General features: G+C 51.1%; 1 protein-coding gene across 1 annotated transcript; it reads right to left on the bottom strand.

The window, feature by feature from the left end:
* Nucleotides 1-5,110: 5,110 nt before the first annotated feature.
* On the bottom strand, nt 5,111-20,520 carry ufc1 (ubiquitin-fold modifier conjugating enzyme 1). Its single transcript, XM_073028600.1, has 6 exons — nt 20,380-20,520; nt 18,140-18,207; nt 17,102-17,165; nt 14,625-14,701; nt 10,250-10,340; nt 5,111-6,554 (listed from the first exon to the last, which is right to left on the bottom strand). Exons 1-6 carry the CDS (start codon nt 20,500-20,502, stop codon nt 6,471-6,473), a joined length of 507 nt encoding a protein of 168 aa, XP_072884701.1. The 5' UTR covers nt 20,503-20,520; the 3' UTR covers nt 5,111-6,470.
* Nucleotides 20,521-21,290: the final 770 nt, after the last annotated feature.

Here is a 21,290-nt window from a genome sequence, read left to right as displayed (position 1 = left end):
GTTAAAGGGATACGGGGGGATTTAAAGGGGATCTGAGGGGTCAGTTTCCACTTAGAGGTTGGGAGGGTTATCGTGCACGCTGCCAGGGGATAACGTTTACAAGAGACACATGGAAAGGTTCAGGGGGATATGGGCTGAACTAGCTCTGGCTGTCAGCATGGTCAAGTTGAGCCGAAGGGCCTGTTCCTGTGGTGTATGACTATCTGTACACTGTTCCCATTTCTCTAACCACCACCCCAGATTCTCTCACAATGGGTATGAGAATTATCCTGGGGATGAAAGGGTTAACTTGTGAGGCGCATTTGATATCTCATGGACCTCGACGGAGTCCAGAAGGAAGGGGCTGTGGTGGGAGATCCAATTGAAACACACCAGATACTGAAAGAGTTTGTGTATCCAATAGTGGGAAAATTTAGGACCAGAGGGCACAGCCTCAGAATAGGAAGACGTCCCTTTGGAATTTTTTTTATTTCGGAGGGTGGTGAATCTGTGGAATTCATTGCCACACACGGCTGTAGAGGCCAAGTCACTGGGTATATTTAAAGCAGAGGTTGATAGCTGCTTCTTGATTAGTAAGGCTGTCAAAAGTTATGGGGAGAAGGCAGGATAATGAGAGGGTTAATGGCTGAGCAGACTCAATGGGCCGAAAGGCATATTCTGCTCCTTTGTTTCATGGTCTTGTGGGCAATTAGCCCATCAACCCCCACTTCGTTGGGATGTGTGAGAAACCCACAGGGTCACAGGGAGAACGTGCAGACTCCACGAACACAGGGAGGCGAGTGTCGAGATCAAAGTGGGTCTCCGTCTCTGGGAAGCCGTGGTTTTACACCATGCTGTCTGATTAAAATTATTATTCAAAAGGTGAGGATACCTACGTCCAGTGTTCAAATTCAAACAGAACTATTTCCAGCTGAAGCCACCGTGGCCCAGAGAGCTTCTGTGTTCAGGCTGGGATCTCCCCTGGCTTTGCCCCATCCTTCCCTCCCTGAACAGTCCAAACAAGTGTCATCCATCTCACAAGAACTGTGGCTAAAGACAACTCGCACACATCTGCAGATTTACCACTGACACCGCTGTTGTTGGCAGACTTCTATAGGTGCGTGGTGGAGAGTGTATTGACTGGCCACATCACGGCCTGGTATGGAAACACCAATACCATTGAAAGGAAAATCCCACAAAAGGTAGTGGATTCAGCCCAGTACATCACGGGTAAGCCCTCCCAACTATTGAACACATCTACATGAAACCTTGTTGTAGGAAAGCAGCAACCATCGACAAAGATCTTCGCCACCCAGGCCGTACACTTCTCTCCCTATTGCTATCAGGTAGAAGGTACAGGAGCCTCAGGACTCGCACCACCAGATTCAGGAACAGTTGCTACCCCTCAACCATCAGTAACTTGAATGGAAGGGGACAACTACACTCACTTGCCCATCCATTGAGATGTTCCCACGACAAATGATCTCACTTTAAGGACTCTTTATTGTTGTTGTTATTTATTGCTATTTATTTATATTTGCATTTGCAGTTTGTTATCTGTACTCTGGTTGATCTTTCATTGATCCTGTTATAGTTGCTATTCTAATAGCTTTGCTTAGTATGCCCACAGGGAATTAATCTCAGGGTTGTATGTGGTGATATGTATGTACTCAGATAATACAATTTACTTTTGAACTTTGAATTCTGGATCATGGCGGCCAGTCGAGGTGAGTCGTAACAATGTTGTGTCAGCAAGACTAAGGAATTGATTGTGGACTTCAGGAAGAGGAAGTCAGGAGAAAACACCAGTTCTCACTGAGGGGTCAACATCTCAAAGGATCTATCCTGAGCCTACTCATGAAGAAGCTCTACTTCATTAGGAGCTTGAGATTCGATATTGTCACCAAACAAGCGCAGATTTCTGCAGATGTAGAGAGCATTCTGACTGGTCGCATCACCATCTGGTATGGAGGCTCCAAAGCACAGGATCAAAAGAGGGTGCAGAGGGCTGTAGACTCAGCCAGGTCCATTACAGGTATAAGCCTTCCCACCATTGCAGACATCTTTAAGAGGCGGCATCCATCACCAAAGACCCTCACCATCCAGATGTGCCCTCTTCACATTATTACCATCAGGAAGGAGGTACTGGAGTCTCAAAACTCTCACTGAATGTTTCAGGAACAAGTTCTTGCCCTCTGCCATCAGATTTCCAAACAATTAGGAACCCATGAGTGTTATCTATTTATTAACTCCTCTGCCCCCTTCTTTACCCACTCTGGCCTCTTAACTCCTCACCTGTCTGCCACCTTCCACTGGGCCACCTCCTCCCACGGTCCACTCTCCTCTCCTGTCAGGTTACTTCTTCTTCAACCCTTTATCTTTCCAACCCTCCTGGCTTCACTGTTCAGCTTCTAGCTATCCTCCTCCCTCCCCTACTTTTTAATTCTTTCCATTTCCTTTCCAGTGCTGAAGAAGGGTCTCAGCCCGAAACGTCGACTGTTTATTCATTTCCATGGATGCTGCCTGACCTTCTGAGTTCTTCCAGCATTTTGTGTGTGTTACGTATTTATTTGCCACTGCTTTGTAAAGTTGGAGTAATTTTGCCTTTACACAGTGCTGCAGCCATAGTAAAACAAATTTCACGTCATTTAAGTCAGTGATTAAAACTAATTCTGAAGAATATAGGATAAGTTCATAGCATATAGTACAGCAGGGTAGCAGGCTCTTCAGTCCACAAAGTCTTGCTAAATTTAATTTAGTGCGAAGAGCCACACCGCCAAACAGCCCATCTATTTAACCCTAACCTAACCACAGAACAATTTACATTGACTAATTAATCTACTAAGTGGTGTGTCTTCGGAACATGGGAGGAAACTAGAGCACCCGGAGGAAATCCATGCAGACATGGGAAGAACGTACAAGCTTTCTTATAGAGGACACAGGGATTGAACTCTGAAGCTCTGAGCTGTATAGTGTTGTGCGAACCACTATGCGACCACAGTGCCCCAGTTATCAAGTTCCTGAATGATGAAATAAACTGTCATATGCCATATGGTCTCACCCTATCAGAGGTATTCTCTTAGTCTATCTTCTCTGCTGATGAAACAAACCAGTGTCCCTTCTTTCTCTGTTCAGTAAAGTGTCTAGCAACTGCAACGTTGAACCGAATCTCTCTCCGCAGCCACTAAATAATCTGCTGAACGTTTTCAGCACACCCTGATTTCATTTCAGAATTCTAGTGTCTGCGAGGTTTTATTGGAACATATGCCACCTTCTCTTTCCCGCTTGCCCTCTGCTCCCCTTGGGTTTGGGCACCAACTCTGTTCCCACGACCAGATCCCGTGTACATCGCAAATTTCACCCTTCCAAACCACACCACCCCCCCCCCCCCCACCCAGGAGAGCTCCGTGATGCAGATTCGTGGAGCTATGCAGCACAGATCCTTCAGTCCCAACTCATCCATGCCGACTAAGTGGCCAGATTTCCCAAAACAGAAGCTGAATTGTTCACATGAATGCCATCGCTCTTCATACCACAGATCTGGCACGTCGACCCTTATCCCCATCAGGTCACTGGGTACAGAAGTTGGGACTAGACATGGTGACCTGTGCTGTAGTACTCTATAACTCTTTGACTCCAAGACGAAGACGTTTGGCACACTGGCCTCCATCAGTCACGGCATTGAGACAGGGGTTGGGAGGTTATGTTGCAGTGGTAAAGACATTGATTAAGCCCCATCTGGAGTACTTTGTCCGGTTTTGGTCGCCCCACTATAGGAAAGACACCGTTAAACTAGGAGTGTAGAGGAGATTTACGAGGATGGTGCTGGCACTGGAGGGATTGAGTTGTAGGGAGAGGCTGGGCAACTTGGGACTTCTTACATTGGAAAGGAGGAGACTAAGGGTTGATATTGGAGGGATAGATCAAATCACGAGGGCTGTAGATAGGGACAATGGGGTTGGGGAATAAAGAGGACGCTGGTTTACAGTGAGTGGGGAAGATTAATCAAGTGACCTGAGGTGGCAACTTCTTCATACAGAACAAGGAAGAAGCTGCCAGAGGAAGTGGTTGAGACAGGCACAGTTAAAAGGCAATTGGACAGGTACATGGATAGGAAAGGCTTAGTAGAGTACAGGCCAAAAGCAGGCCAATGGGAACAAGTTATGGAGGTATTTCTACCTGGTCAGGTTGAACAGAGGGGCCTGTTTATGTTCTGTACTACCTCACAAAACATACACTTAATTCACATTGTTTTGGGGCAGTAGCTTAGCGGTTATCATAACACTATCACACAGGTCTCAATTCCCTTCCACATTTCACAGACGCACGGGATTAGTAGGTTAATTCATCACATAGGTGTAATTGGGCAGGGCAGACTCGTTGGGCTGGAAGGCATTGTCACCGTGTCGTATCTCAAAATAAATACATTGCATTGTATTATAATATTTTCCAGTCAATCAGTTTTAAGGGCAGTAGGAACTGGGATTCCAGTGAATGTGAAAACCATTGCTCAGTTAACCGGGAACTCCCAACAGCCGATTATCAGTTAGTTATAGAGCACCGGAACAGGACGTTTGGCCGATCTGGCCCAAGCCGGTCTGATCCTCAGTCTGCATCTACCTGCACTCAGATAATATGTGTCCAAACGCCTTCCATCCAGCTACCTATCCAAACCTCTCTTAGATGTTACCGTCGAAACCACTTCCATTGGCAGCTCGTTCCACACTCTCACCAACCTCTCAAGTTCCCCTTTCATCCTTAACCTATAGTTCTAGTCTTACCCAACATCAGTGGGGAAAAAAACCTACTTGCATATATCCTATAACGTTGTATACCTCTTATTCTCCTGTGCGCCAGGGAATAAAGTCCTAACCTAGTCAACCTTTCCCCATAACTCATCCTCAAATCTGGCAAAATCCTTGTAAATTTTCTCTCTACTCTTTCATTAATATTTTTCCGGTAGGTAAGTGGCCAGAACTGCAGATGATACTCCAAATTAGGCCTCACCAACATTTTGTACAGCTTTACCATGTCATCCCAACTCCTGTACTCAATGCGCTGATTGACACAGGCTAATCACCACCACAAATGACTTGTGTTACAAAAAAAAAAGGAATCAAACAGACGGCAAAACAGTCTGCCACACTTTATTACACATTCTACACGACACAACAGGTGAGAAGGTGTCAACCAGGTGAGCCGCCCCTTATGAAATCACTGCCCACCCCGGCCCACCGTTCCAGCCCCTGCCCTCGGCACAGAGGCTGGTCCTCGGAACGGCGGTCAGAGCTCCGACCTAAACCTCCAGGCCAGCAAAAATCCCGGCCCTGTTAACCCCGGGCAGGGGAAAGGGTCTGTGTGGGGTAGGGAGAGGAACAGCCTGACAGGGGGATGGCGCTCAGAGGAATGCCCGCAGTGTTGAAGGATTTGGGAGGTCGAGGATCCACAGAGTGCAGGGCTGTGTTCCCTGTTTTTGTTTTTGGGAGGTGTCACCCCGAATGATGTGGAATTGAGGCAGAGAGGCTGGGATTGGGCTGTATACTCGAACCGCACCAGGGCCAGAGTCGGAGCATTCCACGCTCTTCCCCACGTATGCAATTCGGGCACCTCCCAACACAGGGGGTTGGGAGAGAGCAGAATCGGGAAGGATATCACGGGGAATGGGCCTCCCGGCCCAGAGTCTTCGCCCGGCCTTCAGCCACTTACTTACACTGATCCAACATCAAACCCACCTCTCCCCCTCGTCCATAAACAAGGTGGGGGTGGGGGAACAATTAACTCGCCGTCAGAAGTTGGGAGGTGGGAGGGATACACGGGGTAGACACACGGAGAAAGACACGCACAAACACGAGATTCTGTCGGCGCAGGAATGCCTGAACAATATACGCTGAATGTTGGAAGAGCTCGGCAAGGAAGGCAGGATCTATGGAGGGAATTAAACAGCTGACTTTTCAGCCTCTCCCCCCGCCCCTTTTCCACACCCAGTGAAGAGTCTCAGCCGGAAACATCAATTGTTCATTTTCCTCCTTAGAAACTGCCTGACTTGCTGAGTTCCTCCAGCATTTAGTGTGTGTGTGTTACCCAGACAATGAAAGAGAGACAGACAGACACACAACGGCAGAGGGTGGGATCGAACCGGGATCTCCTGAGTCAGCTGCTCTACCCGCTGAGCCACCGTGGGCCACAGGCCTCCCAACCAATCTCCATCCCGAATCTGTGTGCCAATCCTCTCCACCCTGGATGGAAGCACACCTGTGCCTTCGTCCCCACCCAAGAGGGAACAACCGAGAAGTGGAAGTATGAAGGGAATGAAAGGACGGAGAAGGGGATGGATGGACGGGTCAAGAGTAGGACGAGGACAGGAGAATGGACCATAGCTCCAAGCGATTTGTACAGAGGGCAATGAACAGTGAGGAGGCACTCATTCTGCCACGGAGAGTAGCCCAAGCACTGTGTCACCTCGCCTCCAAGGATCTCCCCTCGCCCACCCCCTACGCTTTGTCCGTTGCTGTCTTGTGCTGGATGAGCCCTTTGGCAATTAGATCAGGAATTTCCACAGCCAGCCACGGTCCTAACTGGGGGAGAGAGAAAAAAAGCCAGTCAATGGATGAGGAGAATACCCCCTCCCCTCCCCTCCCCAAACCTGAAGGGCTGCTCAGTCACTGTCTTGTCTGAAACCACGGAACACCCAAGTTCCATCAACACCAACCCATCACACACTCCCGGGGTCAGACACAGAGTGAAGCTCCCTCCACACCTTCCTATCACACACTCCCATGGTCAGACACAGAGTGAAGCTCCCTCCACATCGTCCCATCACACACTCCCGGGGTCAGACACAGAGTGAAGCTCCCTCCACACCTTCCTATCACACACTCCCGGGGTCAGACACAGAGTGAAGCTCCCTCCACATCGTCCCATCACACACTCCCGGGGTCAGACACAAGAGTGACGCTCCCTCCACACCGTCCCATCACACACTCCCGGGGTCAGACACAGAGTGACGCTCCCTCCACCCCGTCCCATCACACACTCCCGGGGTCAGACACAGAGTGAAGCTCCCTCCACACCGTCCCATCACACACTCCCGGGGTCAGACACAGAGTGAAGCTCCCTCCACACCGTCCCATCACACACTCCCGGGGTCAGACACAGAGTGAAGCTCCCTCCACACCGTCCCATCACACACTCCCGGGGTCAGACACAGAGTGAAGCTCCCTCCACACCGTCCCATCACACACTCCCGGGGTCAGACACAGAGTGAAGCTCCCTCCACACCGTCCCATCACACACTCCCGGGGTCAGACACAGAGTGAAGCTCCCTCCACACCGTCCCATCACACAGTCCCGGGGTCAGACACAGAGTGAAGCTCCCTCCACACCGTCCCATCACACAGTCCCGGGGTCAGACACAAGAGTGAAGCTCCCTCCACACCGTCCCATCACTCACTCCCATGGTCAGACACAGAGTGAAGCTCCCTCCACACCGTCCCATCACACAGTCCCGGGGTCAGACACAGAGTGAAGCTCCCTCCACACCTTCCCATCACACACTCCCGGGGTCAGACACAGAGTGACGCTCCCTCCACCCCGTCCCATCACACACTCCCGGGGTCAGACACAGAGTGAAACTCCCTCCACACCGTCCCATCACACACTCCCGGGGTCAGACACAGAGTGAAGCTCCCTCCACACCGTCCCATCACACACTCCCGGGGTCAGACACAGAGTGAAGCTCCCTCCTCACCGTCCCATCACACACTCCCGGGGTCAGACACAGAGTGAAGCTCCCTCCACACCGTCCCATCACACACTCCTGGGGTCAGACACAGAGTGAAGCTCCCTCCACACCGTCCCATCACACAATCCCGGGGTCAGACACAGAGTGAAGCTCCCTCCACACCGTCCCATCACACACTCCCGGGGTCAGACACAGAGTGAAGCTCCCTCCACACCGTCCCATCACACACTCCCATGGTCAGACACAGAGTGAAGCTCCCTCCACACCGTCCCATCACACACTCCCGGGGTCAGACACAGAGTGAAGCTCCCTCCACACCGTCCCATCACACACTCCCGGGGTCAGACACAGAGTGAAGCTCCCTCCACACCGTCCCATCACACACTCCCGGGGTCAGACACAGAGTGAAGCTCCCTCCACACCGTCCCATCACACACTCCCGGGGTCAGACACAGAGTGAAGCTCCCTCCACACCGTCCCATCACACACTCCCGGGGTCAGACACAGAGTGAAGCTCCCTCCACACCGTCCCATCACACACTCCCGGGGTCAGACACAGAGTGAAGCTCCCTCCACACCGTCCCATCACACACTCCCGGGGTCAGACACAGAGTGAAGCTCCCTCCACACCGTCCCATCACACAGTCCCGGGGTCAGACACAGAGTGAAGCTCCCTCCACACCGTCCCATCACACAGTCCCGGGGTCAGACACAAGAGTGAAGCTCCCTCCACACCGTCCCATCACTCACTCCCATGGTCAGACACAGAGTGAAGCTCCCTCCACACCGTCCCATCACACAGTCCCGGGGTCAGACACAGAGTGAAGCTCCCTCCACACCTTCCCATCACACACTCCCGGGGTCAGACACAGAGTGAAGCTCCCTCCACACCGTCCCATCACACACTCCCGGGGTCAGACACAGAGTGAAGCTCCCTCCACACCGTCCCATCACACACTCCCGGGGTCAGACACAGAGTGAAGCTCCCTCCACACCGTCCCATCACACACTCCCGGGGTCAGACACAGAGTGAAGCTCCCTCCACACCGTCCCATCACACACTCCCGGGGTCAGACACAGAGTGAAGCTCCCTCCACACCGTCCCATCACACACTCCCGGGGTCAGACACAGAGTGAAGCTCCCTCCACACCTTCCCATCACACACTCCCGGGGTCAGACACAGAGTGAAGCTCCCTCCACACCGTCCCATCACACACTCCCGGGGTCAGACACAGAGTGAAGCTCCCTCCACACCGTCCCATCACACACTCCCGGGGTCAGACACAGAGTGAAGCTCCCTCCTCACCGTCCCATCACACACTCCCGGGGTCAGACACAGAGTGAAGCTCCCTCCACACCGTCCCATCACACACTCCCGGGGTCAGACACAGAGTGAAGCTCCCTCCACACCGTCCCATCACACAATCCCGGGGTCAGACACAGAATGAACTCCCTCCACACCGTCCCATCACACACTCCCGGGGTCAGACACAGAGTGAAGCTCCCTCCACACCTTCCCATCACACACTCCTGGGGTCAGACACAGAGTGAAGCTCCCTCCACACCGTCCCATCACACACTCCCGGGGTCAGACACAGAGTGAAGCTCCCTCCTCACCGTCCCATCACACACTCCCGGGGTCAGACACAGAGTGAAGCTCCCTCCACACCGTCCCATCACACACTCCTGGGGTCAGACACAGAGTGAAGCTCCCTCCACACCGTCCCATCACACAATCCCGGGGTCAGACACAGAATGAAACTCCCTCCACACCGTCCCATCACACACTCCCGGGGTCAGACACAGAGTGAAGCTCCCTCCACACCTTCCCATCACACACTCCTGGGGTCAGACACAGAGTGAAGCTCCCTCCACACCGTCCCATCACACTCTCCCGGGGTCAGACACAGAGTGAAGCTCCCTCCACAGCGTCCCATCACTCACTCCCGTGGTCAGACACAGAGTGAAGCTCCCTCCACACCGTCCCATCACACAGTCCCGGGGTCAGACACAAGAGTGAAGCTCCCTCCACACCGTCCCATCACACACTCCCGGGGTCAGACACAGAGTTAAGTTCCCTCCACACCGTCCCATCACTCACTCCCGGGGTCAGACACAGAGTGAAGCTCCCTCCACACCGTCCCATCACACACTCCCGGGGTCAGACACAGAGTGAATCTCCCTCCACACCGTCCCATCACACACTCCCGGGGTCAGACACAGAGTGAAGCTCCCTCCACACCGTCCCATCACTCACTCCCGGGGTCAGACACAGAGTGAAGCTCCTTCCACACCTTCCCATCACACACTCCTGGGGTCAGACACAGAGTGAAGTTCCCTCCACACAGTCCCATCACACATTCCCGAGGTCAGACACAAGAGTGAAGCTCCCTCCACACCGTCCCATCACTCACTCCTGGGGTCAGACACAGAGTGAAGCTCCGTCCCCACCATCCCATCACACATTCCCTGGATCAGACAAGGAGTGAAGCTGCCCAACCAAGAAGAGACATTCTTCAGGAACTCACCCCAAGGGCCATCAGGTGCCCCAGCCCAAACTTCGGCACATTGCGCGCCCACAGTGGCTTGAAGTGGTCCGTCAGGCAAATCTTCCCCCCTCTGCATGGAGAACAAAGAAGCAGTGTGAACAATCAGAATGGGAGTGGCGAGTTGTCACCCACTGGTAAACAGGGCTCCCAGAATGTAACCGTTACAGAGTTCACTGAGATATCTAAGATGTGCCTAAGGAAGGTCAGGCATCTTTCCTGGGGCGGCAATGGCCGATACTGGAGGACAACTGTTAAAGGTGAGTGGAGGAATGGTCAGCGGAGAGGTCAGATTTATTCTAAGCATGGAACACATTGCTGGGGTAATGGTAGAGGCTGATGCAACAATGAACACGAGGAAGTCTGCAGATGCTGGAAATCCAAAGCAACACACAAGTGCTGGAAGAACTCAGCAGGTCAGGCAGCATAGACGTTTCGGGCCAAGACCATCCTTGAGGACTGAGAAGGGAGGGGAACAGGAAAGCAGCTAGCTGGAAGGTGACAGGTGAAGCCAGGTAGGTAGGAAAGATCGAGGGCTGGAGAAGAAAGAATCTGACAGGAGAGGAGACTGGTCCACAGGAGAAAGGCAAGGAGGAGACCCAGGAGGAAGTAATAAGCAGGTGAGAAGAAGTAGAAGGTCAGAGTGGGGAATGAGGGGGGTATGTTTAGAGGAAGGAAAAATCGATAATCGAGTTGGAGGGAACCAAAATTGAATTCAAGGTGTTGCTCCTCCACCCTGAGGGTGGACTCATCTTCGCACATGCCAGTTCGCTTGGACCAACTCGTCAGAATGGGAATCGGAACAATAGAGATATTTAAGACACTCTTAGATAATCGTAGGGGACTGAGGTGTGCATACAGATCCGTAATTCATTGAAAGTGGTGTCACAGATAGATAGGGTAATAAGAAAGCTTTTGGCAGATCAGCCTTCATAAATCAAAGTACTGAGTACAGGAGATGGGATGTTATGCTGAAATTTTATATACGCTGGTGAGGCCTCATTTTGAGTATTGTGAGCAGCTTTTGGGCACCTATCTACAGGGAAGATGTAAATAAGCATGAAAGAGTACAGGGAAAATTTACAAGGATGTTGCTGGGACTGGATTATTTAATTCGTAAGGAAAGATTGAATAGGTTCTGACTTTATTCAAAGTTCAAAGTAAATTTCGTTATTAAAGTACATATATGTCACCATATACAACCCATTTTCATTTTCCTGCGGGCATACTCAGCAAATCTATAGAATAGTAACTATAACAGGATCAGTGAAAGATTAACTAGAGTTCAGGGAACCGAGAATATTGAGCGAACATTTGATAGAGGGACACAAACTTATGTGGGGTATAGACAGGGTAAATGCAAGCAGACATTTCCCTGGGGGTTGAGTGGGGCTACAGCCAGAGGTTAAGGGTGAAAGGTGAAACACTTAAGGGGAACATTTGGAGAAACCTCTTCATTCAAGAGGGTGGTGAGAGTGTGGAATGAGCTGCCAGCACAAGTCGTGCTTGCGAGCTTGATTTCAACGTTTAAGAGCAGTTTGGACAGGTGTATCAATGGGAGGGGTATGGACCCAGTGCAGGTTGATGGGTGTAGGCTGCTTAAATAGTTCAGCATGGACTAGATGGGCCGAAGGGCCTGTTTCTGAGCTGTATTTTTTCTATGCGCACGTGTAAGTAAAACAGAGGATTATGGTGGGAAGGGTTAAATTGATGGTGGAGAAAGTTAAGTATTCAGCATAACATCAAATGCTATACTGTTCTATGAGTTTTTTTCCCCATACAGTTCTCGTTTCTCTCTCAGCCCCATTTGCCCATCTTTTCGCGGTAACTCCCGACCACCCCACTCCCTATTAATCAGGAACACATCAATCTCTGCCTTATTCATCCAATAATTTGGCCTCTGCAGCTCTATGCGCCAACAAAATCCTCGGATTCACCACCCTGTGGGTGAAGGGGCTCCTCCTCGTCTCAGTTCTGAAGGAACGTCTCCTTATACTGGGGCTGTGCCCTCAGTTTCCAGGTTCTCCCGCTGATGGGAATTTCCTCTTCACATCTGCTCTATCCAGGCCTTCTAGTATCCAGTAAGTTTCAGAGGGAAATGTGATTACAGTGTGTGTGTGTGTGTGTGAGAGAGAGAGAGGGGGGAGAGGGACAGGGGGAGGGAGAGGGAGATTTACTCCTGCAGAGAGGGCTTTTTGTGTGTTGTGTGTGTGTCTGCGTGTGATGTCTCCATACCCTCCCTGTGGCCCAGTAGGTTCCCGTCCCACATCCCAACAAACATGCGGAGCTGGTGGGTTAATTGTCTCCACAGTGCCCATGTGGATAAGGGGGGAGGACAATGGGAATAGGGGGTTTAAGATGAGATCGGTATAAATAGTTGGCACGGACTCTGTATGCTGTAAAGCCTAGTATTACTCAATAATATCCTCGCTAACCCCATGACCTGGCCCTCGGTACCTCCCTGTACACCCGGATCCTCGATATCTTAGCTGACAGACCCCACTGAGCTCACATTGGCACAATAACCACAGTCCTGTGTGCTTATTGCCCTGCTCTACTGACTTTATACCTATGTCTATGTGGCAAAGCTACAAAGAAGACATGACAGCAGCGATATTTCATTAGGAGTTTGAGGAGATTTGGTTTGTCACCAAAAACTTTCAAAAGTTCCGACAGATGTACCGTGGAAAGCATTCTGACTGGCTGCATCACCGTCTGGTATGGGGGGGGGGATGGAGGCTACAGTACAGGATTGAAATAAGCCGCAGAGAGTTGTAATCGCAGTCAACTCCATCATGGGCACTGGTCTCCATAGCATCCAGGACATCTCCAAGGAGCGATGTCTCAGAAAGGCACCATCCATCGTTAAGGACCCCAACCACCCAGGACATGCCCTCTTCCCACTGCTACCATCAGGAAGGAGGTACAGGAGCCTGAAGAGACACACACTCAACAATTCAGGAACAGCTCCTTCCCCTCTGCCATCCGATTTCTGAATGGACATTGAACCCATGAACACCATCTCACTACTTTTTTTATTTCTGTTTTTAACACTTCCTATTTAACTATTTAAAATATATAACCATATAACAATTACAGCACGGAAACAGGCCATCTCGGCCCTCTAGTCCGTGCTGAACGCTTACTCTCACCTAGTCCCACCGACCTGCACTCAACCCATAACATTCCTTTCCTGTCCATATAACTATCCAATTTTTTTTTTTAATGACAAAACCAAACCTGCCTCTATCACTTCTGCTGGAAGCTCGTTCCACACAGCTACCACTCTCTGAGTTACCTCTCAACTCATGTCCTCGTTTGAATCTCCCCTACTCTCAATGGAAAAAGCCTATCCACGTCAACTCTATCTATCCCCCTCATAATTTTAAATACCTCTATTAAGTCCCCCCTCAACCTTCTATGCTCCAAAGAATAAAGACCTAACTTGTTCAACCTTTCTCTGTAACTTAGGTGCTGAAAGCCAAGTAACATTCTAGTAAATCTCCTCTGTACTCTTTTTAATTTGTTGACATCTTTCCTTTAATTCGGTGACCAGAACTGTACACAATTCTCCAAATTTGGCCTCACCGATGTAATTCACATTTTATTCTAGGATGTGTTGCAATGTATTGCTGCCTCAAAGACAACGAATTTCACAACATGTGCCAACGACATTAATCCTGATTCTGATTAATCCTGATTCTGTAATCCTGTCAGGCTCCAGCGTGGTACTACGACACAGCTGCAGTTGGGGAAGGAGGTTGCGGAATGGGTGAAGTCGGGGGTGGCAACAAGGAAGGTCACCAAGGTGCCCGACACGGAGGGGAGAGTTGGGGGTCAAGTGGAGGGAAGGTTGTCGGGGGTAGGGGGAGTTGGTGCATTCAACAGGGTGGGTCATCAGGAGGGAGTGCCAAGGAGGGCAGCTGGGACGTGCAAGGAGAGGCCGCTCCTGATTCGTCAGCGCTCTGTGGGATCTTTCTGTGCGGTGTAGCTCCCCAAGGCACAGAATAGAGCAGAGAGTCTCTGCCCTGGAGTGGGGTGGGGTGGGGATGGTGGAGCTAGGGAAAGGATATGACAGTGCAAAATTCACCTTGTTTGTCCTCTCTCTGCCTCCACCCTATACGCCCCTTCCCACTCACTTTCTCCCCTGCATACATCCTTCAGCCCTCCTCTCCTCTCCTTCATGTGCACCACTTTCTCCCCCTCCCCCATCACACACTACCATCTCCCCTCCCATACACCTCTCTTATTCCCCCTCCTGTGCATTACTTCCCCCCCTTCCACACTCTTGTGTTCCTTCCTCCCTCTCTGTTCCACTCCCCCCACCCATCCCATACACCCCTCCCACACTTCCTACCTGTACATTTTGGCCGTCTTGCCGTCCAGCTCTGGGACGGCGATCTCGGGGGCCGTCGTGGGGTACGTGACGGGAATCTGCAGAGGTTCAGGAAAGGAGGGGTTTTGTCATCTCTGCTTGACCACTACACACCCCTTTCCCCCCAGCCCCCAACTTCCTCCCTGGCATGTTTCCTCCGCGCCCCACTCCCTACACAATCCCAGCACCAGCCCAAACCCTCACAGCATCTCCCAGACACCTCTGTAACCCCACCTCCCTCCCCCACCCACTCCTCCCCCCGCCCCCACATAAAGGCTGATTTGTACTTCTGCGTAGTAGGCTACGCCGCAGCCTTCATAAGCAGCCTGTGCCACTGTGAGCATTTACACCTGTGCGTTGTTGTGCCTGCATCGCTCTGCAATTCACCGCCAAAACGCTAGTTTCTAATGGTGACTGAGTGCATCATGTTGGAGTTGGAGCTAATAAATGTTGAACAAGGGTTACTTTTATTGAAATTACTGCAACGCAGAAAAGAGAGGAGACGTCGGAGGAGATGGTGTGTATGACCATTGAACAGATTCAGGCAGAAGGAGGGTGAATTTTGTGTGCTTGTCCGGCCACTGAAAGACATGGACAAGGAAATGCATTTCAAATATTTTCGGATGGTAGGCTTGACGATTTGGTTCACCGTCTCCAACCATTTATTTTGCATCAGTGTGCGCACAGTATGCCTAGAGCCAGGAGGAAATCCGATGCTACCAAAGTGGACCAATCACAGTTGTAGCGGTCTGCGTCACCACGACGCGCGGTTACATTTTTGGAGAGGTGCGCGTCAGGCTATGGGGTAGGGTAGGGCATAGGGTACAGCGTCATTTGACGCAGAAGTATAAATCAGCCTTAACCCCACAACTCCACTGCCCTCTCCTACAGTGGAAGCCATGGAAAGGCAAGGATAGCCTGGGGCCATTATAGTCAAGCTAGACCTTTGAAGTCAGACTGCCGGAAACTTACTAGACAAGATAGTGTATACTCAACCCAAACGAGAGAGGCCTCTGTAGTGAGACTTTTACAGAAAGGTCTTCCTAAAACATAAGCTTCCCTTTACACAATAGGATATAGCGAAGACAGGTGAGATAAGAATAAAGGATGGATGTGAAATGTACTCAACAACTAAGGCTCGATTGTCTTCACTAACTGCAAAATATCATCGGCTCTCTGCTTAAAGTTTCGATTGACTTTAGCACCTCTATTGTGAATGGCGATTGATCTTGTGAGTCAGTTCACACGTATACCATTTACAATAAATAAAATCCGTAACTGATAAGCCAATTCTGTTTAAAATTAGTAGATTTCTGCTTAGACTTCAGGACGGTGTGGGTGACAGGGGCCATGCTGTAAACCTTGTGCAGAAGTAAAATAAAAAGAGTGTTTTGAGTCATAAGAGTGTGTGTGTTCTGGGCCCAGTTATTTTAGTTATTCCCCCCTCGGTAACCCCAACACCCTCTCTCACCCACTCCCTCTCCTCACTACTCTCTTTGACCCACTCCACAACTCCCCCCCCCCCGTAACCCCACTACCCTCTGCTACCCACTCCCTCCTTCTGTAACACCATTGCCATCACCCGGAGGAATAAGGGAGAGGGGGAGAAAAGTGAGGAGATGGAATGAGGCAGGAGGGAGGAGGGTGGGGAGAAGACGTGGCACCGGGAGACATGGGGGGGCTGGGAATGGGAGGGGTGGGGAGAAGAGTGGGTGTGGAGAGGGAGGGTGAAAGAGGGGAGGTGGGAGCAACATGAAAGAATTATAGGGGGTGGGAGAAAGGCGTGTGCTGGGAGGGGCGGGGGAGAAAGTGTCAGGCGATAATGGGAGACGGGTAAGGGGATAGAAGGGTGATGAATGGAAGTGATAAGGGGGAGAGTGGGGAGACAAAGGGGGCTGAGTGGGAGTGCTGGGGGACGTGCTGACTGACTGGGGGAAGTGGTAGTTGGGACCATTCGGGGAAAGGAAGTGGGGAGAGGGAGAAGTGGGGGAGGTGTGAGTGACAGGCAGGGGGAGAACAAGGTGAGAAGGGTGGAAGTGACCAGCAAGGGATGAGAAGTGGGAGTGACGGGGGAGTTAGAGGGGAAGTAAAAAAGAGGGTAGACGGGTGGGAGCAACTGGCGAGGGATGAGAAGGGGGAGAAAGAGGGGAGTGGGAGTGACGGGGAGTTGGGAGGAAAAAGGAGGTAGATGGGTGGGAGCAATGTGTGATGGAGGAGGGAGGGAAGTGGGAGTGACAGTGCAGTTGGAGAGGGGAGAAGGATGGCAGAAAGAGAGTAGGTGTGCGTGGGAGAACGGAGAAGGGTCAGGGCAGTTGATGGGAGGGGGCTGACAAGGAGGGGGAGAGAGGAGTAAGAGTAGAGAAGTGTCAGGGCAAAAGGTGGGGGGAGGGGGTGAACAAGGTGCCAAGCAGAAGGGTGGACAAATGCTCAGTCTCCGAGGGAATGACATCGCCACTCACATCGAACTCAATGTCGAACTCGTACTTCAGCAGCTCGTGAATGTACCAACATTTGCCGAACCACCTGCGGAAGACAGCCTCAGTGATTCCATCAGCAGCAGCTTCCCCAGCCCACACCCTCCCCGATTTCTGCCCGTCCGGGACAGAGCCAAACTCCAGGACAGCGTGGGCGACCGGGGCCATGCTGCTCTCCCTGGCTACAAGTGAGCTTCCAGAGCCCAGTTAATCTGCGATGACAACTGGACAGGTGGGATGCTTTCCCCGGAGCAAAAGGGGCTAATGGTGACCTAACCACCTTTACAAAAGCTCGAGGGTTGTAGATAAGGTGGGTGTCTATTATTTCCCTCTCAGGGTAAGAGAGTCTAAAACCAGAGGGCACAGGTTTCAGGGGCGAGGGCAGAGATTTAAAGGCAACCCAAGTGATATCAGGCCCTGGCCCAACACTTGACCAACATTACTCGATGTTGATCGGGGCTCCGATTTATTAAGCACCTTCGCTCCCCCTGCAACAGGCAGGATTTCCCAGTGGCTAACTGTTTTAATTCCACTGCCCGTTCCCACGGCCTCCTCTGCTGCCACGGTGTCGCCATACTAAAATCATATTCCAACTGGGTAGCCTCCAACCCGATGGCATGAACATCGATTTCTCCCTCCACCCCACCCCCACCTTTCCATTCCCCATTCTGGCTCCCCTCCTACCCACTCTCTTCTCCTCACCTGCCCGTCCCCTCTCCCTGGTGCCCCTCCTCCTCCTCTTTCTCCCACAGTCCATTCTATTTCTTCAGCACTTTACCTTTCCCACCAATCACCTCTCAGCTTCATACTTCTTCATCCCTCCCCCACCCAGCAGGCTTCCCCTATCACTTTCGAGGTCGTCCTCCTTCCCCTCCACCCACCTTCATACTCTGGCTTCCTCCCCCTTCCTTTCCAGTCCTGATGAAGGGTCTCGGCCTGAAACATCGACTGTTTATTCCCTTCCATAGATGCTGCCTGACCTGCTGAGTTCCTGCAGCAATTTTGTGTGTGTTACTGACTCACCTTGTTCCATCTTTGTTGGACTCTAGTCTGAACCAGTCGTTGTCGGCCTGCTTGTTGTTTTCCACGTACTGGAGTGAAAAGAGAACTCGTGTTAATCGAGAGGTTTTCTTAAGTGGCAGTGCTGCATAACGAGGCACCATTTCACATGACTGCTTGTCCCCTTCCCTGAAGTCACGGACCATAAGGGCTCATCCACACATTTAACCTCTGCCAACCTTTGATTTCTCAAAGTCTTACAGCAACAGGCCCTTTGGCCCATCACATTCATGCTGGCCTTTTTTAGAACACAGAACAAACACAGACAAAATGCTGGAGGAACTTCGCAGGTCAGGTATTATCCATGGAAAGGAATAAACAGTCAAAGTCTCAGGCCAAAGCCCTTCACGAGGACTGGAAAAGAAGGGGGAAGAAGTTAGAATAAAGAGGTGGGCGAGGGGACGGAGTACACACAAGAAGGTGAAAAGTGAAGCCAGGTGGGCGGGGGGGGGCAGGGGGACATGAAGTAAGAAGCGGGGAGGTGATTGGTGGAAATTGAGCTGAAGGAGGAGAAAGTTGATAGGAGAGGAGAGAAAGGAAGGAGGAGGGGCACCAGAAAGAGGTGAGGGTCAGGTGAGGAGAAGAGGGGACCGAGAATGGGAAAGGCAGGAAGGGAGAAGGGGGACTGGGGGAGAAATTAAAGCAAGTTCGAGTACCGTTGGAAGTACCCTGACTAGCTGCAATAAGGTCTGGTAGAGCAGTTCAAATGCACAGGATTGTAAGGAGCTTCAGAGAGAGGTGGACTCAGCTCAATCCAATCACAGGCACGTCCCTCCCCACCATCGGTAGCATCTACGTGAAGATTGGGAGCATCCAAAGACCCCCACCATCTGGGCCATCGCAACTCCCATCAGGCAGAATCAGAATCGATTTTAATATCATTGGCGCACGTCATGAGATTTGTTGTCTTTGCGGCCACAGCACAATGCAATACATGATAATAGAGAAAAAAATGAATTACTGTAAAAAAATATATATATAGATAATAGTTAAATTAAATAAGTAGTGCAAAATAGAAATAAAAAGTAGTGAGGTAGTGTCCATGGGTTCAATGTCCATTCAGAAAAAAGATGGCAGATGGGAAGCAGCTGTTCCTAAATTGTTCAGTGTGTGTCTTCAGGGTTCTGCACCTCCTTCCTGATGGTAGCAATGAGAACAAGACACGTCCATGGTGATGGGGGTCCTTAATGATGGATGCTGCCTTTTTGGGGCATCACTCACTGAAGTCCTGGGTAAATGGGAGGTAAATGCCCATGATGGAGCTGACCAAGTTTACAACCCTCTGCAGTCCCCTCCCCCCCTTACCAGAAGGTAATGATCTATCTTGCTTCCGTATGCCATCTGAAATTCTGCCTACCATAGTATCATCGGGAAATTTATAGGTGGCATTTATAGAACCCTATAGTCCCACACCAGAATAGCATGGTAGCATAGTGGTTAGTACAACACTTTACAGTACCAGTGAAGGGGTTCAAATCCTGCCACTGCCTGTAAGGAATTTGTATGTTCTCCCCGTGACCATGTGGGTTTCTTCCAGGTGCTCTGGTTTCCTTCCACAGTCCAAAGACATAGCGGTTCGTAGGTTAATTGGTTATTGTAAATTGTCCTGTCATCAGGATAGGATTAAATCAGGGCTGGGCGGCACGTCTCGAAGGGGCTATTCCGCACTGTAACCCTTTCAAAACACCAGGTTCACGCATTTCCTTCAATGATTCTAAACTAGATTTTTTTTTGTTTTAATTACGTTTGTTCTTGTTGAAAAGTTACATTTTGTTTAGGAGTGTTGTGTAACTGATGTTATGTGTTGTCATGCTGCTGAAGTAAGTTTTTCATTACACCTGTGCATACGTGTACTTGTGCATTTTACAATAAACTCGACTTTGACAACCTACCAGCCCTCCCTGCTACCCAACTGGCAGACCCGTCCCCATTCATCCCCTGCCCAGACCCCGGCGTCTTCAGCAGAACACCCCACCCGGTTCATATAGGACCGGTAGGACGGGGTTTGACAGGGAGAGGTCACGGGGAGTGGGGAGAGCCGGGTACCTGGGAATTGGGACTCGGGATCCCTTCCGCCCGGACCCTTTGGGAGCACCGGAGGACCGGAAGTGGCGGCCGGTCCGTCCACGACACCCTCGGCGGGACGCACCCTCCGCCCTCACCGCCCCGACTTGTCGGTCGGCGACCCCGGGGCCAGCGGGCACCTTAATCAGAGCCTGATACTCCTCCTTCAGCCGCTCCCGCCAGCGTTCGCTGTCTCGTGGGCCCGCGTTGGTCCGCAGCAGCGGGATCCCACTCAGGACCCGGCGTGTTGCCTCGTCCGCCATGGCGTCCCACCCCCTATCGGATCACGCATGTGCAACTGCCAACCGGTTGACTCGGGCGTCACCATATTGCGGAAGTTGTCTAAGGATCATGGGATTTGTAGTGAACCAGGCTCGAATCCTTTCCTGGAGTATATTACGAATAAACTCTTCTTAAATATCGATTTTAACCGACGTTTCGATGACAAACTCTGCCATCTAATCTGGGATGATGCCTGGGCATGTCTTGTCCGGTGGCATATCCACTACACTAATCCGTCCCTCCTGATTGGTTAGTCCTCATACATATGATATATGTAGTCTTTATAGGAGGATAGAACGATGGCGCAGAACAGGCCCTTCGGCCCACAATGTTTTTGCTAAACACAATACCAAGTTAAACGAATACCACCTGTCTGCACGAGCTCCACAATCCTCCATTCCCTGCCATGTCTGTGTCTGTCTGACTGCCTCTTAAAGACCAATACCCTGGCAGCCTGTTCAAAGATTTGCTCTGTTAGTCACAAGTGCGTCGAAACATACAGTGAAATGTGTCGTTTGTGTCAAATCAAATCAGTGAGGATTGTATGGGTGCCAATGTAGCATGCCCACAACTCACTGACCCCAAGCCATTCGTCTGTAAGAGGAAACAGGCAGTGATGGGAATTGACCCCGGGTCGCTGGCTCTGTAACAGCGTTAAGCTAACCGCTGTGCTACCGTGCCATCCGAGTTCAATTCTGGCTGCTGCCTGTAAGGAGTTTGTACATTCTCCCCATGACTGCCAAGTGCTCCAGTTTCCTCCCGCAGTCCA

The sequence above is a fragment of the Hemitrygon akajei genome, chromosome 24 (assembly GCF_048418815.1).
Source record: "Hemitrygon akajei chromosome 24, sHemAka1.3, whole genome shotgun sequence".
Lineage (NCBI taxonomy): Eukaryota > Metazoa > Chordata > Chondrichthyes > Myliobatiformes > Dasyatidae > Hemitrygon > Hemitrygon akajei.
The sequence above is the reverse complement of the archived record's forward strand: the minus strand, read 5'-3'. Positions and strand labels throughout refer to the sequence as shown.